Here is an 18,713-nt window from a genome sequence, read left to right as displayed (position 1 = left end):
GTTCTGTTTAAAGCAGAAACAGGCACAATCAATTACAGCATGTTTTCCAGCGGTGTGCATCTTAACATGCTATTTACTTCTTTAATAAATTTAGGAAAAAGATCAAGCATTTTTTTAAAGTCCCTTTTCAGTAGCCTAAAAGAACTACCTTAATTATAACGGTGCCATCGTATTGAGTACTTTGCATATCCTAAAATAAGAATGCTGTTCTCACAAAGAGAGATACTCCAAAGAAGCAGCCATACATTTGTTACTTGCATACTTGTGTTTATGTGTTCCATCTCTACAAAAAGATCCACTGGAAACTTGAGGAACAAGAAGCCCCGTAAAAGTCAAATTTTGAGGCAAGAACTATTACAGCATACAGAACAGGTTTTTTTCTCATAACAAGATAGAATCCGGGGGAAAAAACCTCTACACTCTAATCATTGTTGATCTAATAATACGCTGTGGCTGAGTGAGATAAATGGAGTCATCAGTGAACAAAATCAGCTTATTCATCATGTCAACAGGGTTATTTTAATTAACAACAAAAGCCAGGCACATCTGGTGAAAGTCCTAGCTAAGAGGTCTCCACGCTGTGAGAGATACTGAACACACCAGTACACTGATCCCCTTACTTCAGCTGTTTACAGGAAGAAATAATCATTACTTTCAGTACTAAAAATAGAAATTCCAAGTGGAAAAACCTTGAAAAGTAAGCTTTGGTCTCATCTTGGTAAGTGTTAAGCGTTTAAAACAAACTGTTGCCTACAGAAGATATGGAGAGCTTGACACCTCTCAGATCATTATCAACAATCTAAACTTAGAAAACCATCTAGTGATTTTGGGAGCCTCGTCTGCATAAATGAGGAATATTGGCAATATCAGATAGTGAATGTAAATAAAAGCTTGAAACAATATTTGGACTATTAAAAACGGATAAGAAAACTCTTATTAATCCTCTGTAGCTAATGGAGACAAATTTTCACACGATCTGCAAAATTGATACACCATTTACACAGACCGAAGACTCCACAGATTGCAAAACAAATTTCCTGCCAGCACGACAAAGCCACGCACAAAGCGCGCTGCGGGGCACCTCCCACCCCGGATCCCCCTGGCCTTCGGTTAGGGGCCAGCAGGCCCAGCTAGGAGTGCAGATTCTCTGGGGGCATTCCTGACTTTCCTGTCACCTTCTCTCTACTTGGGCAGGGGACCAAAATGCAATCACAGTCGGTGGCTACCAACTCAGAGGCAAACTGCTCTGTTACAAGAGCAAGACATCAAGTGTTCCCAAAGGTGGAAAAACAGAGAGAATTCTGGCTGGGTGACCTTCAGCTGAGGCTCCACTACAGCTGATCACATCCACAACCTACAGAGGCCTTTACAAGGCTGTCAGAATAACTTTGAAACTCATCTTTTTATATTGTCTATTTGCAGAGGGAACTTAGACAAATCATATTTAAAAAATTAAAGAAATGTAAATTGAACATAACCAAAGTAAAAATCATATGAAATCAGTAGCTCCAGAAATTTTCATAAGTAGATGCTTTTTTTTTTTTAATTGGAATTGTGCCACTCTCTTTTTAATATGATGACTGGTTCAACATTCTTCTGCTTTCAAGTTTCGCTGAATTTTAAAAGGATCTTTTTTAATCCCGGGAATATCACAAAACTCAAACCAGGATCTTTCCCAGCTTTGACAAAATCTTTTACAACATAGGCACTTTTACTGACTATGCTCAGTGCTGAATCTTTAGCAAAACCTTAATTTCTCTTAAACATCAATCATTTAGTGTTCCACTTTCAGTAAGTTGTAAACAGTCTTACTACAAATCTTTTATTCTAGTTATTCACACTGTCCACTCTCTTGCAGTGGCATGACTTCATCAGTTCTCCAATGCCATAAAGTCTTTCAGTAGTGCATAAAATTCAAAATGCCAAAAATAAAACATGAATAAGGAAGCAGAACCCTCTGCCACCTCTAATAAAAATGAGTTTTGTCTAAAATTATAATCTACCGTTTGGGTGATGTCAGAGCTGAGAGACAGTGATGGCAGCATCTGTGAAAAGATTATCCCGTGACTGCAAAAGCCTTCACTAAAGGAACAGCTGTCAAAAAATTATACCAGGTATATCCTCTGCACTACGGAGGGAAGGTAGGTATCACTGGCATCACTAAACCACTCCTGCTAGCAAGGCTGCTGTGTCAGTTAGAGGAGCTGTAGATAGCATATACACACATATTTATTCAACATTAAAATGTGGTCTGCAATTCCCACATTAACTTCACATCAAATCCTCATTTTTGACATGTGCCTATGCAATTAAGCCATATACATTTGCAAAAAAATATTTTTTCCTAACCTCTCAAAGCAAAAGCACTTACATTTCTGTTTAAACACATACAGTAGAATGAGTGAAATGACAAACATGACTCGGAAAATGTAGTGTCAAAACCAAATGTGAAATAAAAAACCCTTTTGTGAAGAACTCCCACACTAAATTCTGCTCTTGTAAGCTCAAAAATGTTGACCTTTTCCTAGATTCCCCCCAGAGCTGTACAGGATGACCACACAGTGCAGGCTGTGCTCACTCCCTGTGCACAGCCTGCTTGTTTGAGTCCCCAGATATCCAGCCCAGGTGAACCGAGACACCGGCGAGAGGCTGCACGGATGCGTATCCACATCCGTGGCTCCAACAGACACCAGGCAGGCTGGATATTAAGATTAGAAAAGCTACTTTTGTCCAAGCTGTCCAACTCAGCAGACAACACAAAACCTTTCTCAAATGGCAATTACTTTTAATCCTAAAGCTTTTGAAAATACCATGTTTTGAGAAAATTCTGAAAACAACATTGGCATTTCCACCTTAATGTGTACAATGCTGCTCGGGCAAACAACTGACACAGAACAGTTTGGTTTCGATCTTTTTCTTTCTTCCTTTTCGAAAAAGGAGACTCCAAACCCACATCCTCCAAACAATTTATCATGTAAAGAGACCTCTGAAAATATGGTCTGTAAACCAAACAAACTCCAGTTGGGCAGGGTGCCTTCCCCTGACACTGTGAAGTCTGCTTCTATGAAAAATTCAGTTCTACCTCCCAACCTGTCTAGGATGTCGCTGTCGTTTGTACCAACGGCAGTTTCTGTACACAAGCCCGCAGAGAGGGCCGTTAGAGGCAACCCGCAGCCCTCTTCAGGGATTCTGAACTCCTGCTGCTGGTAGAATGGTCAAGAATCACCAGTGACTGCACCAGGATATTCTGGTGGTTAAAGTCTGAGCTGTTCGATGGAAACACAAACTTTGTGTCAGCTTAGAATGGTAACACTGCAAAACAAGCTTACATCGTAAGAAACAGCTTCCACTGAGCAAAAACTTAGTGTTTATTACTGTACGCTATCTACTTCAATAAACGGAAATTTTTCATGGGCAAGGACAGACGCCAACGAGTTCTTACTGCACATGCCCTGCATATCAGTACCACCACAGATACTTCTGGGTTTGGTGCTTGCGCCTCAACCTTTAACATGCTATTGAGAAGATATTCTTCTACTTTCACACACCAGAAGCGAAGGCACAGAGAGATTACGTGATTTCCTAAGAGTCACCCTCTGCAGCACAACAGGAACCGGGTTGCTGTTTCCTTCAGCGTAGGTCAGCTTCCCAGTGACTCCTACTTCCTTCTCTGATGCTGCTGTATATAGGGCTTCACAGTGAAGGTGAAGCCTAAGAAAACATGTCAAGAAGTTTTGAGAACTTAAAAAAAACAAACCACACCACACCAATTTTAAGACGGCTACTGGCCTTTAAGAATCTCACATAAACAGAAATCTCACAGTTCAAATACAGTTTTTGATTTCAGACACACAATACACTTTAATACAACTTTTCAGAATTTCTTGACAGAAGACTATTCATTTTGTGATGGTTACACCATTGTTCACCAATCAATCATTGAAAAATAGTAATGTAGAACGTTTAATACAAACACCACCAGTAGATAGACTGTAAAAATTGATCTCAGGTAGGGAAAAGAATTACTTGTGGCACGGGGAACAATTCAAACATACCATGCAAGCATCCTCCTATTCACAAACCTGAAAAGACTGTCCCCAAAAAGGATTAGGGACAGATCAATACCCAATGAACAAAAAGGAGCACTCTGACCAAAAAACAGTGAGGGGCCAGCAGATATTGCGAAGGGGATGGGCAGACAGACAAGTTCCTGGAGGAAAAGCTGTGTCTGGTCTTGCAGCTCTGCTGTTGCTGTGCTCAGGCTGTAAGTGCCGATAGCACGCTACCAGCCATGAGGAAACGCAGCAGCTGACTCCTCTTCCACACCTCCCCTATCCTGTAGTCATTCGTGGGGACACCACAAGCAATTATCTCAGTTCCAACACAATGCATTCTGTTCAGTTCTCTAGGCAAGTCTGCGTCTGTCTCTTCTTCACTGTAGCTTCAGCCACATCTGCCTTAAACACAGTCATAGGTACAGTGCAACGTTCCCAAGTTTTGCATTCTTGGAGAGTTCATACAGCAGTCACAGGCATCAGCACTCACGCTAGGTCTGGACTTGGATTTAATCAATGTAAAAAAATCCCCATACTAAAACAACCTCACCTCCACCCCACATCACGCACACACACACCACCACCACCACCACCACCCCCCCCTCCCTAAAATGAAGGGTGGAAATGCCACAAGTCTGTATGTTGAAATTCAGCCCACATGACATTTCCTTTGGATTTAATTGCTTCCATACAATTTGTATCTGCTAGTCACGCCAGGCCCCACAGCACTAAAGACGCTGTTACAAAGAAGCTCTTGTCCTGTAATAACCTCCTTAATCAAAGAGACTGAATTATGGGTAATACCAATTTTCAACTTCATCCAAAGCATCCAAACAGGAAACAAGTCAAAGCCCAACCACCACCAATTCCAACGTGATCTGAAGGAGGGAACAGTAAAAAGCTGGAAAGGACTAGACTTTACAGGCTCTACGCTGTCAGACCTGTCTGAAGTCAGACACACTCATCACCTGCAGCAGCAGATGGCTCTGCAAGCTGTCATCTGCCTACCAATCACGGAGGAAGGACGGTCAAGCAGACCATCTTCTAGATGTTGACTATAGCAGCTCACAAAAATTAGAAAAATAAACCTACTGCTCATTTTTCTTTCTCTGAGCAACCCAAACCATCAGTGAAGCCAATACCCTTTCAGATGGTTCCAGAAAAACTTTTTCATGGTAGCATTCTTAACACCTGTATCTATTCTATACACATCTTTCTTAAAATATGCTAATTGACATTATTTTCTAATGATTAATGCATAAAGCAACTGTATTTTCAGCTCATATCTTGAGATGGATGCATGACAGTTGTCATCCTTTAACACACAAATACACCTGGACTTTGGGTTTAACACTAAGACTAAAGGATTAAGACAAATTTTATTAAAACAGTGCAATTCTCTGCATGCACGTTATTCATTTATTAGCTGAAAAGTGTGCATCAGTCCAATATATCCAATTTTATATCCACACATCAGGGTGTACAGCAGGGCTGTTACCAATTTCCCTAAATCATTTAGAAGTGCATACACCTAAATTTAGAGCAACTTTTGTGTCTAGACAGCCCTTTACAGTAAGTTTCTTATGTATTTCCTCAAAGGAAACCTTTTTTGATAACACTTCTAGGGGCAGCGTAGTCTTCCTTAAAGCTTTCACCACTGACACCTTACAGCTAAGTCAGACTCAGGAAACCCGCCAAGGGGGGGAACTGGATCACATCCTTAAATTGAACGTGTCCTCAAAGCAATTTTATACCAGTTCTGCTTCCATCCTTGGATTTTACTAAGCACCACATTTTAAGCACCATATTAACCACCAAATTTCATTAAGCACCACAGCTGACATCATTTTAGATTCTGACAAAACAGCCCATTGATAACAGAAAGACACTGTATTGGACCAGAAAACGAATAATTATTAGCTTTCATCTAGTTAGCCGTTCCTACTACCAAATTCTGAGGAAAAAAAAGTAGCTCATGGATCCTTGTTTGGGCTTTTTTTAAGAGGGACTCCAACATCAACATATAAATTAGCTTAACTTTTCTTCTTAGCTATGCTTTATATCAAAATAAGTTATCTGTCTATCCAGGTCAAAATTTTCTCCAGTGAAATCAGTCTGATTTTAAAGTAATCTACTCAAAATATTCATAATTGTCAATGGGAAGAAAAACTTTTCATTTCCACAAAGTTAACCATATGAGTAACTTTTTTTCACTTCACTGTGAATTGTAAGCTTAAGCCGGACAGATGTGGCTGTCAGAACTCAAAGCAGGCTGTGTTAAATAGCCTGTTTACAACCAGCGCCAACACACACGACCCAGGGCTCTGGCTGCAGCAGATCTGCACAGCTGGTCTGCGATACAGAACTTAAACCACCACATTCTGCTCTTTTCACCAGCTCTCTCCAGTCAAGATCTAAAGGAGAGACCCGACAGTCAGTGAGATGTGACCCCGCTCTGAACGGGACCTTCCAGAGACCCCAGAAGTAGTTTTTCGTGTATCACTGGAATTCTGCTATAAGGCCACTGTTGTTGTAACTAAACCTGCATGCTTGACACATGCATGTGCCTCTGGCAACAAATGCAGTTACCTCTAAATAAAGTGTGTTAATCCAAACCCAAAATTTTAAACTCATGAACCAAAATATTGTCCATTAGAATATTAAAAATATTTCCAACATTCTGATTTTCAAAAATCTGTGTAATAAATTACAAAGCTCTTTCCATGAACGACCAGGCCACCTGCTCATTCACCATCTCCTTTGAAAGCAGGAAGTTCTGAGGCCCTGGCACAGGCTGCCCAGAGCAGCTGTGGCTGCCCCCTCCCTGGAAGGGTTCAAGGCCAGGTTGGACGGGGCTTTGGGCAACCCGGGCTGGTGGAAGGTGGCCCTGCCCGGGGCAGGGGGTGGCACTGGAGGGGCTTTGAGGTCCCTTCCCACCCAAACCATCCTGTGGAAATGAATCTGAAGATGTTATTTGCAAACTACTGTCAGCAAATGAACACATAAACTTACTCTTCACTCTTGTATTAAAAAAATATAATTTGGGTAAATAATGATTATAGTCTAACAATTATTAAAATGTAAACTACAGAAAAATTACAACAAAGAATCAATCTAACATGTATGGCACATATATATCCCGAGACCAGCTCTTTAATTAAAAATTTCACCACAGGATCACATGAAACCTCCTGTTAAACGGATGGACATTCAGTTCACCAAATTCAGTAAAAAGCCAGTGAAAATTCAAAGCACTCAGCACTGCATAAGCTCCATTCTGCTGTGAACGATGATGCAGCCTATATTTAAAGTTGCAGACATGATTTTAAGTCCTTACTGAGTTAAAATATAGACAAAACAAATATAGACAAAAACCTTTTTAGACAAAATGTGAATTTTGGCTTGACCATCAGAAAAAAAATAATGCTTCTGCCCTACTTCTCCTGAAAAATACATTAACAGGCGCACTCGACTGAAAGTGACTGAACTTCAAGGATTATGCAAAATGCAAATTTTAACCCATGAAATAGTTAAGCCAGGCAATTCACTGTAAGAGAAAGAACTAATTACACCTGTGTCACTATCAGCTTTGTAACCTACAGCAGCGAAACCCATCAACCTGCACTCTGCCCATAACAAGCTGACCACATTCACTGTCCATTCCTTTTGCATATCATTTTAATTGCCCTTTCTTTCTCAGTATTTTACTTCCATACACCCCTTTGCATTGACAGAAACACAATGAAACTAAATTACTACAGACTTTTTTTTCCTGTGGAGATCACTGCGGGTCTGGTTTTAGTTCAATTCACTACTAATGCAGCACTGAACATGGAAGTTAACCTATTAAGCCTTTCAAGTCAACAAAAGAAATTAAAATAAATAAATAAATTGGAAAATTCCATGCTGGTACTGCTGTATTTAAAGGCTAATCTTACAGAATGTTCTCAGGCAGTACACATAATGCTTAAATGCACTGGTAAAACAGACGTCTAAAATATAAAATTAACAAACATCTTCAAAACAAACAAAAAAATTAGTGCGGGTTTTCAAGTGATAACACAAACACTGTTTGCTCTGCCCGAACATTCCTATCAAGTTACATGTTTATGTCAAGCTGAATACAATCATGAGAACTTACTCACTATTTAGTGGCACATATCAATAAGAAAACATTATTATAAATCAAAAAGATACCTAAAAACTACCAGGAAACACCATTTCCTTCATGTAATATTACAAAAATATTTTAAGTCTGTATGGAGATTGTTATGAAATAAGTACAGTTATAGTTTCTCAGTGTTCATTATTTAATAATTTGCCAAGTACAGTAATTAAACTCACACAGATGTATCTAAAATACAGTCGTGTTCTGTACATACATATTAAATTGAGAAACTTTTAAAGCTGTGATGACTGAAATGCAAGTTCTGGCTGGAGTCATAGGTACACTAATGAAGCAGGACAGCCCACTAAGTGCGTAACAGCAAGAATATGGACTGGTGTCTATGGCTTTGATTAGTATGTCCCAAAACCAACTGCAAATATCAACAGTTCTTTAATAAAATGTATTAAATACTCTTGTGATTACTGATTCTATTGTTTCTACTGTACTTTAAAATTTACACAGCTAATTTTGGGAGCATATTCAAATTTATCTATGTAACTCTCATCAGAAATTTAGACAATATTTTGTGCTGAAATAAAACAGCTATTCCTGAACAACGTCTAAGGTCCATTTCTGAAATTCTTATTGTCCTCTTATTGGGCAATTGCCCCTTATTTGGGCAAAAATCCTATCGAGGCCTAATATTTGCAACAAACTAACTGGAGAACTAAAATAACTCTGTTTTGAGAGTCAACTTTGAAATTCCATTGTTTTTCTTGCTTGCACATAGTACCAGAAATCATTAAATCAAGGGAATATAACAATTTATTTCTAATCCTAAAATTATTTTTTGTATTTCCCGTTTTCATTTGTAGGAATTAAACAGCCTAACTGCATATGTCTGAGGAGTTCATGTGCGGACCCTCCCTCCTATCTGATCACTTCAGTGGTCCTCAGACAAAGCCCCATCACCCAAGTTTTGCTAAAATGAGATCTGGCCGAATCTCAGAATCAAGAAACTGAAATTACTCCACACATCATCATGATCCCCGGAAGGTAAAACCCAATTCTCATTTGCACAGAAGTTAAGGAAGTTCTCTGGATTCATACCATCATCACCCAAACAGCATTTGAACTCCAGACTCCAGTCAAAGCAGCCATCAGAGAGACCTCTTACGCTGTCAGTCGCAGCTTGCAAATTTAGTTTCAACCTGTATATTCCAATCCCAGAACTTCCAAGCATCTCTAAAGGGAGTTACTAAGGTGAGCTATAGTTGAATTTCCATCTATTAAACCTTGGTTTTGTACCACAGCTTTCCTGCCTGCCAGGAACTCGCTGACATCGTAGATACATGCATTCACTCCAGAGGAGGCACCAGCAGCAATACATCGACACCAGCTGGCACACTGGAACTTATTTTTAATAAAGGGATGCTGGCAAGGGAGGAGTGCAGGCACTAAGTCCCACATGAATAGCCACTGGGGATGCAGAACAAACCAAACCCCTCCCTGTGTGGATTAAATGCTCCAAAAGCCGCATGCGTTTGTAAATGCCTCTTTCTAACGCACAACACCAAAACCAGCGAGGGCACATGGCCCCTTCCCTCGCACCTTTTGCCTACGAGAACCAAAGAGAGCCCCACCTGGCAGGGCAACTGTGGTCACAACTGTGGAACTATACTGCAGAAGAGTCCTACAAAGGTGTGCTTTCTGTGTTTTTATCAGGATTTAACAGAGCAACTGTCTCGGGCAATGTCCATCTCCTCCCCCATTTCTAGTTGTGTAACTGCATTCCTGAGGCAGAAAAGCACCTCTGTTAGGAATACTGTACAGCACCACCACAACCGCAATACAAAATAATGAAAATCTCTGCAGAATTAACACAGATGGCTTTCAGGGGAAGGCTGTATTCGGAAATCATTTGAGCACTGCAACTGTCTTAATATTACTTGTTTTGTAGTTTTTGTCCTGGTATGACAAATGCTCGCTGTAGCATTGCAAAAAAATCACTGCAATAAAGACAACAGCAGCAACAGTCCCACCAATCTGTTCAGCATAAACGGCGAGTTCTCTCTATTCTGTTTCCCTTCTGGAATGAAATCAGAGTTTGACCAAGAAGCACTGTACACGCACTGAGAAAACATTAAAACCTTAGTCTTCATTTAAAATATGAGGCTGTACCACCTAAAAACAAATCAGTGGAACGTAATACTTGAAAAATTCTTTTTAGAGAATATGTGTACACAGCTCAGCGTGTGGATCGATAGGCAACTGATATTCCCACTTACCGACACGAGAGCTACGCAAGGCAGCTTGCCTGTCTTTCCAGAAACCCTTTTTATCAGAAATAAATCACACTTAAATTTTTTTCCACACATGCACACGCAGAAAAATGCTTCAGATAACATTGCTCTAAGTGTGTGCTCATTAGCCTGTTTTCCATCCCCCACTCCTGTGGTTTGGTATTTAATTACAGGGTGGAGTGGTCCCCAGGCTACTTATGTTTCTTCCAGTCACAGCCAGAAAATTTCTGCAGGAACTGACATGCAGGAGTGCGATCGCTTCAAGTTATAGCTGGTTCCCGGTCAACAAGGTTAGCTCACTGTTCACTCAAAGTCCCATCGCTGGTTTACTCCAACAGTTTGTGAAAATAGGTTTAAATACAACAAAACACATCCTAAACTTCAACAGATGATAAAGGCCTTAACAGGGCCTAATTTGGCTACTTGCTCTTGTTTTCCTACTCAATTTTCTTTTGCTGATGACTACAAACAAATCTTTATCATTAAGCTGGAAAGAAATGGCAATTTTTTTGACAGGCAGCCCTTGAACACAGGGAAATGTAACCCTGTATGCCTGTTTCGAGTTAAGAGATTTTCAAGCACATCATCTGATTAAAATCTATGTATTATTGCACAGTTTTAAATGCCACTTCATTAACGGTGTTAAATTTCTGCAGAAAATTCTACTTTCACCTGAAAAACATTACACCATTTGCAAAATATTATAATTAATGTGTGATTATTTAATAGCTATTGCTCCCAAAATCACTGAGGTATAAAGAAATACATTACAGGCATAAATACATTATTCCAATTGATTTTTATACAAGTGAGAAAAGCTCTGTTGAATAAATAAAATCGGGGAAGCAAACAAAGATTAACCTAGGTAACATTACCTACACAATGAAAATTTTACTTTATACAAAAAAAGGATGTTGTTAATTGGAATGTTATTGTTGACAGGACTTAGGAAAAAATTGAAAGACACTCTGGAGTTTTATCCAGCTTCTTTTTTAACACGGGACTTGCATTTTTAGCCTAAGCTACAAGAACCCATCAGCCCGGAAAACTTGGTCTCTGTGTCAAAAACGTGTGACAGGAAGGTGAAACCATATGAGCTCATCTTGCTATCAGTCACAAACCAAACAGCAGCCAAAGACTGCGTTATGTAATTTTCAGCCAGAGGTATCTGAAAACACTCACTAGCCAAGCCCTAGCATGAATTTAGAGAAAATACTTATTTACGAATGATCTATTGCCATGCTCCTGTCAGTCAGCGGCTGCTTCTCTGTCCCGTTCTGTTGAGGAAGGTACATGCAGAGTGCAGCACAGAAAGATCTCATTCAGGTGACAGACCAGGTTAATAAAACACTCCTGATCTGGACCCCGGTCCATGTCCACCCAGTATTATAAACCCCATACAGTAACATACAGAATGGTGGAAAGAAATTAAACATATTTTCATGCTTTGCTAGAAACTCAGGGTATGACAAGAGGCAAAAATCCAAACTGTGCAGAGTAATGCGAAGACTGGGCTCTCCTGTAACCTTCTGCGGATTCCAAAGCCACAAGGCAAAGAAATCATTGCAGAATCATGTAAATTATGCGTTTATTCGTTGTTCTAAGCAGTAAGCAGTCTCCCTCTTTCCCGAGCCCCCCCCGCACTGTCGCAGGCCGTTCACCACGGCTGAGCGCAGGCGGGCACGGGGCTGGATGTGGACTCGGGACACTGCTCTGCGGAGCAGCGAAGGGGCTCCGGCGGCCCTGGCCATGTAGCCCCCTCAGCGTCCCCAGGCAGATGCGTCACCAGCCAGTCTTTTATTTCATTAGCAAACACTTCGCCACTGCGTATTAACGGGGTTAACACTGTACGCTGCATTTGCGATGACCCTGCGGCCCCACGAAGAGGGGCCCCCCCGGGTCACAGCCCCCCCCTGCCCGGCCTGCAGGCGGGCCGCGGGTCCGGCTGCGGGCGCCAGCCGGGCGGGACCCTCTGCCAGCGGGGGCCGGCGGTTCCTGCCGCGCTCCTCACACCCCGCCGCCCCCCCCGCGCCCCCGAACGTACGGACGGTACAAACGCACCCCCACCCCCCAGCGCGGCGGTTCCGCGGGGGGAGCCCGCCCCGGTCCGGGCTCCGGCGGGTCAGGGCCCCGCACCGGCCAGTTCCCGCCTTCTGGAAAACTCCCTCAGCAGCCGCCGTTAAACCGATCTTTAGCAAACCGGTTCGGGGAGCGCGAGGGTCGGGGCTGGCGGGCAGGGCTCTCCCCCGGCCCTGGGGACGCTCCCCGCCACCCCCCGCCTCTTCCCGCCGCCGCGGCGGGACGGAGCTCGCCCCGCGCGCCCGCCTCGGGCTTGGGAACTCCTGGTGCCCCCCGCGCCGGGAGCCCCTCGCCGCCTCACGGCGCTGCCCCCCCCGGGCGCTCCCCCCCCACCCCGGCGCTGTCCCGCGGGAGTCCCGCGCCCCGCTGCCCCCTCACGGCGCCGGCCCCGCCGCCCCCGCCGCACTCACTTGAGGAAGTAGCGCTGCCCCGCGTGCGTCAGCGCCATCTCCCAGCCGGGCGGCAGCGGCGGCTCGTCCGTCCCGTCGTAGGAGCGCTGCCGGAGGTGCGCGTGCTGCGGCCCGGGCGACCCCGCCAGCGAGGCGGGCGACGAGTGCGAGCGCGCGTGCTGCGCGGCGGCGGGCGGCGGCGGCCGCGGCGGGGGGGGCCCGCCCGAGTCCGTGCTCGACTGCCGCGAGTGCGAGCCCGAGTCCGGCTCCCTGAAGAAGGACTCGGGCAGGACCTTCTTCCGCCAGGAGCTGGGCTTGGGGTTCATCACGGCGTTGAAGAGCGCCTCCAGCTCCGTGTCCAGGTCCTGCGTGACGTGGATCACCTGCTGCCCCGGCGGCGGCGCCGCGGGGTTCATCTTCCACACACCCCCCAGCCCGCCGCGGGCGTCCCGGCCCCGCTGCAGGCCGAGGACGCGCCCTTGGGAGCCGGGCGGGCGGCGCGGGGAGCTGCCGCTGCTCCCCCGCCACCAGCGTCGGTGTCCCGGGCGGCCGGCGGAGGGGCGGGCGGGTCAGCCCCCGGGCAGCGCGGCGCCCTCCCCCGGGCCGGGGCCGGGCCGCGGCGGGACGAGGGCAGCGCAGGCCCCTCCCTCCCGCCCCCCCGGGGCCCGGCCCCCGGCCCGCCCGCAGTTATGCAACTGCCGCGGAAACTCTGGGAGTGAGGGGCCGCGCTGGGACGGGGGCGGGTGTTCGGGGCGGCCCTCAGAGCCCGCCGGGGCCGGGCCCCTGAGACCTCCCGGGCCTCCCCTCGGAGCCCGCCGGGGCCGGGCCCCTGAGACCTCCCGGGCCTCCCCTCGGAGCCCGCCGGGGCCGGGCCCCTCAGACCTCCCGGGCCTCTCCTCAGCCCCCGGGCCGCCCCTCAGAGCCCCCGAGGCCGGGGTCTGCCCTCGCATCCCGCCCGCCCCGCCGCTCGGGCCGCCGCTGCCCCCGTCCCGCGCGAAGTTAGCGGGGCCCTGCCCGCCCTGGGGGGGGCCCAGCAGCCCCGGGGGTCGTGCCGGCCGCCCCCGGCCCGGCCGCCCCCGCCGTCGCGCAGGGCAGCTCCGAGCACTGCTGTGGAGCGTTTTCTCTCCTGGTGCATCTGAATTTCTGTCACCTACTGAGCTTTGCTTTCAAGCCTTTATTTAGGAAGCTCGTGGGTGACACTAATTTCTGGGAGGAAAATGATGCTTAAATTAGTTCACGTACAAGCTTCACAGCATGAGCGATGCCGTGGTGATGGGAAGAGAGGGAAGTGTTCACAATGACATGGGCTACGACACCTTTGTGATAGGTTAGGTCAGGTTTAGCCCTTTGCGGGCAGGTTCAGTGCAGAGCTGCGGTGTAAATCCCCTCAACTCACTATCCACGGGTGGTATTTCAGATATGGCTCTGAAACCTCGTGGATCTGTCCTGAGCGCCCGTTCTCAGTCACTTCTCTGTTTAGTGTGTGCTAGGAGCTGGAGCTGTCAGCAGAATGCATTCCTGAGGCCTCTGTAAAGTAAATACGATATTTTTGAATCTTGTCTCATTTTTTGGTGCACTTGGAACAACTTCTGAATGGTGATGTGACCAGAATTTGCTTAAATTCAGTAGCTGCATCTGTAAAGAATAGTGTTCACGTTCCAACTTCAATGTTTTCTACAACAGGAAGCATACAGTGTTTTCGTAACTACACACATACAGATACCACACGTTGGCTCCACGAACACACAACTATTTCAGTAACACATTTCTTCTTTTCAGTTCTGCCTTATAGACAGACTCCCGGCTATGCTGATGGATAAGAATACACCCTCAGTAATCAGAATCTACATTAGAAGTGTCTTAGGTAAGTAATTTTTTTCTGAATTTACTTATTTCTTGCTCTGACCTTTTATCTTGAGAAGCATGAACTAGTCTGAACTTCATTTGTCTTCTCCAGCTTAGAACTTGGACCTGACTCTTGAACAATGTTTGACCCTTGGTCAGTCTTACATTTAATACTGGTGATGCAGATTCTGAGATTCACAGCTTAAGCCTGTACATGGACGCAGGATTAGAATCAGCTGGCTCTATGGAACAGATCTTGCTTGTGCATTTCCTGATTTCCTTGCTTTAACAAATATTCCCTGTCATTTATTTTTCCTTACATTTCCTGTTCATGTTTCCATTGGCTAGGCAGATCTCCTCCTTGGTTTGTGGGTTTGGTTTTTTTTTTTCCACATCTGCTGTACTTCTGGTCAGGAAACCCAGTGCTCCTGAGACTTGTTTATGCTTCCCTTCCCTAAGAATTTTCCATGCTATCTTTTGTACCATTCTTCTGCTGCTTCCTTACCGGATCACTTGCCAGCGGTTTTACTACCTCAGGCAGCTGAGCTAATGACGGCACCTGCTCCAGCGTTAGACAGATACCACAGATCTTCTTTTTCCTGCAATTTCCTTGTTTAAAACCTTTGGCTACGAGCTGATTGTGCATGCGTGTGTGTGTATGTAGTTATTGTACAGATAATGAACTGGAGTGATTTTCCATGCAGCCTTTACAAGGGCTTTTTTGCTTCCTCCAGGCCTCTATACCCCTGAGTAAAAGTGCACCTACGTCCTTCCTTCCCAGGTGACGTGCCTCTTCAGGGCAAGGCTCAGGTGAGCTCCTGCATGGTGACATCTCCTCTGCATCAGTCAGACCACTGCCACGTGGCATCTCACGCATAAGAATATGCACATCTCTTCTAAAGGTAAGTGGTATTTACTGCAGCTACAACTGTCATCTTCAGCAAGATGACACTATTTCAGCTGCACTTTTACCGAATAATACAATTAGCTGCTATTGTACCACCTGGTGTAGGCTAAAGCATCTTTCCCCACTAATCTAGAAGCGAGTAAAACTGGAAGAAGAAATTCTGATAGTACTGTTGTTGTTATTCTTTGTTTAGAAGATAGTAACTTCCTTCTTTGGATACAAAATAGGATATGACCACCAGCTTTTATAGAAAATGGTTCAGTGTGTTCAAATCCATGGAAGACAATGACACTTCCATCTCTGTGGGATTGGACTAAGTGATAAAGGAAACAAACCACAAATGTGACCTAGAAAGCCACCTTATCATTACTTCTTTCTTCTAATTACAAGATCACAGATTAGAAAAAATAAGACAATTACATTATTTTACCTCAATTTCATGTGCTGTTCAAACGTTTTTGAATAGTACAGATTTTTTTGTTCAACTGAAGGATTTATAAACATACAGTACTTTGAGTATACCCTATTTATCACACATTTTCTAGCAGCAAATTCAATTTATATTTCAGTGGAAAGCCAAGCAAACAGATCAGAAGAAATAAATGCACTTCCAAATGTGCCCCTAGATAACGAGCATCTAACACCTTGGGAATAAAACCTTGGGGATTCCCTGGAAGAGTCTCGTGGTTTCTGGGAAGCGAGTAACAACTGCACAGTGCAGACAAGGAGGAGCGTTCATGGCTCCTGCTCTCTGGGCGGGCACTGTGCAAGGAGACTTCAAGCTGTCGTTAACTACGGCTCGTTGCTTTCATATACTTCTGTGAAGAAGAGCCATATATAAAAAGAAAGCTTCTGTTCCTCCAAAATAAATAATGGAGAACAAAGAATACGATGAAAGGGTAAACATGTTGCATGAAGTTTCACCATACAAAGATATACATGTGCATCACATGCATTTACACTTCAAAAAACACTGTTTGTCACACAAGTTAATTTGTATTAGCACTTGTGGCCACTGGATATTGTTTGATAGACTTTTTATATGAGGCTCTTCCCGATAGTTCTTTACTAACCTAATTTTCAAGAACTTCTGGAAAGGTATACTTCACTGAATGTATTGTGCTTTTTAACAAAGGGGTCAATGCTTAAGACTGGTTTTTATCTGTGTGCATTCCACAGCTGTTTGTTTCTCAGGTGGCTGATGGTTTTTAGACTTTGGTTGGCACCTCAGAACTCACGCCAAGACTGTCCTCTGGAGCCAGCTGTGACAGGGTTTATTCAATACAAAGACGGGGTGTGTATTACAAAGTTTCACCAGAATAGCTGTGTCAGCACACCACCCAGGCCAGCAAAACCTCTGATGTGGACACAGTCTGCTAGCAAAAAAAAAAGAACTTCTGTCAGCTTAGTTCATGTTGTTTTATAAGCTGATGTAATTTTACTGGCAAGAAAGCTCTGTGAACGTCTACAGTAGATGAGTGCTCAGACGTTCATTTCAAATCCAGCTGCAGCAACCAAAAACCTGCACCGTTGTTTGTGCCTCAGAGGCTCTTCCCTTGGAGCGAAGCCAGCTGCACGGGACAGACCGGCAGCGCTGGCCACGCTCCCCCCCGGCTGGCAGCAGGGCCCGGGAGGAGGCGAGTGTCCTGCGGACGCCTGGAGCCGTGTCAGGAGTGGCCACGCTACGGCTGCTCGTGGCAGGTTCTTCACGGGGCTCGGGGTGCCCCCGCTAGGGGGGCCGTGGGACCGAGCCCACGGGGACACCGGCGTCGGTCGTCTCGGGAGCCCAAACTGCTGATGGGAATGAGGTTTCCTGATGCAGCTGACTCTGCACATCAGTGAATTAGGAAACAAGTTCACATTCGTGGAAATGGTGGTAATGTTTAAAGGACAGAACAGCCAGTCTTCAAGACTTTCAGTTACTCAAGACAGATTTGGAAGATGATTTTTGGCCAAAATCTGCAGGATACATAAGTCCTAAAATAGTCATGTAAAATAAACTGGGACTTGATCTGCTCTAGTGCTTCAGAATCAAAGTCCAAAATTGCAAAAAGGAAAAAAGAAATTGCTTAATATAGTATGATCTTATTGGCAAGAGTTGTTCTGGAATAGTTACATCAGTCTGGCTCCCTGCATGAACACTGCTGACAATACCAGAGCAATTACCCAGCTAACGAGCCTAAGACACACTGGAGTAGCTACAGAGTAAAAAATACTCTGGAGTAGCTCTGCAACTTTAGCACTTGGGTAGCACAGAACAGTGCTAGGGATTGTACCAGCACAAAAAGTACTTTTTCTAGCATAACTGATTTAGCTTGCAGAAAGATACAGTAAGATAAAGGTTTCTTTTTTTGTTAATAAAAACTGCATGTACATGGAAAGGTTTTCTGATGTAGATTTTGCCAGGAAACCGAACAGTTTAATTACAATCAGATTTGATATTTTGGGAGAGTCTTCCAGTTTGCATTTCCTGTGTGCAATACTGAGGCCATGATTTGCTCAAGCAGGGCAATTTGAAACAGAGCCTAATTACCAACATCCTGCTACTGCTATTAGTGTAAAACACACCAGATCTCACCCTTGGTAAGGGGGGGATGTATGTATATATTATATATATATAAATAAAAGGGCAGTCATATATTTGTTAACACATCTTGAAGGGGCTGTTGGTCATACTTGCAGCTCAGTGCTGTGGGTTTCACCGTTCCCCTCTGCAGGAGACAAGACCCGTGCGACTCGTTCTGTGTGCTTCTGACTGGCAGGATCCTCCGTTTCCCTGAGCGAGTACAAGGAGGGCTCATGACCAGCAGTCCCCGTGTGCATTGTATGTTTGCTTTTGGCCTGAAGTCATCCTCAATGCCAACTTTTAACCGCTGTGTGAGAAGGAGCCGGGATGAGAGGCAGGTTGTTGTTCAAGGCACTTGACCAATCTAAACCCAATCATTTAAGCTGTGGCCCTGCCCTCGAGCACACTGCTGACAGCAAAAGCAGCCAGCAGAGCTGAAGTACTTCTCCTCTTCCATGTCC

The 18,713-nt window shown here is 44.8% G+C and overlaps 1 protein-coding gene across 1 annotated transcript in view; it reads right to left on the bottom strand.

The window, feature by feature from the left end:
* The window catches only part of WWTR1 (WW domain containing transcription regulator 1), a 67,777-nt gene extending 54,181 nt beyond the window's left edge, over positions 1-13,596 (bottom strand). Inside the window, exon 1 of the mRNA XM_074912507.1 lies at positions 12,956-13,596. Within this exon, the coding sequence (XP_074768608.1) occupies positions 12,956-13,350 (395 nt within the window). The 5' untranslated portion in view covers positions 13,351-13,596. The remainder of the gene's footprint in view (positions 1-12,955) is intronic.
* Positions 13,597-18,713: the final 5,117 nt, after the last annotated feature.

The sequence above is a fragment of the Athene noctua genome, chromosome 8, assembly GCF_965140245.1.
Source record: "Athene noctua chromosome 8, bAthNoc1.hap1.1, whole genome shotgun sequence".
In the NCBI taxonomy this organism is placed as follows: Eukaryota; Metazoa; Chordata; class Aves; order Strigiformes; family Strigidae; genus Athene; species Athene noctua.
The sequence above is the reverse complement of the archived record's forward strand: the minus strand, read 5'-3'. Positions and strand labels throughout refer to the sequence as shown.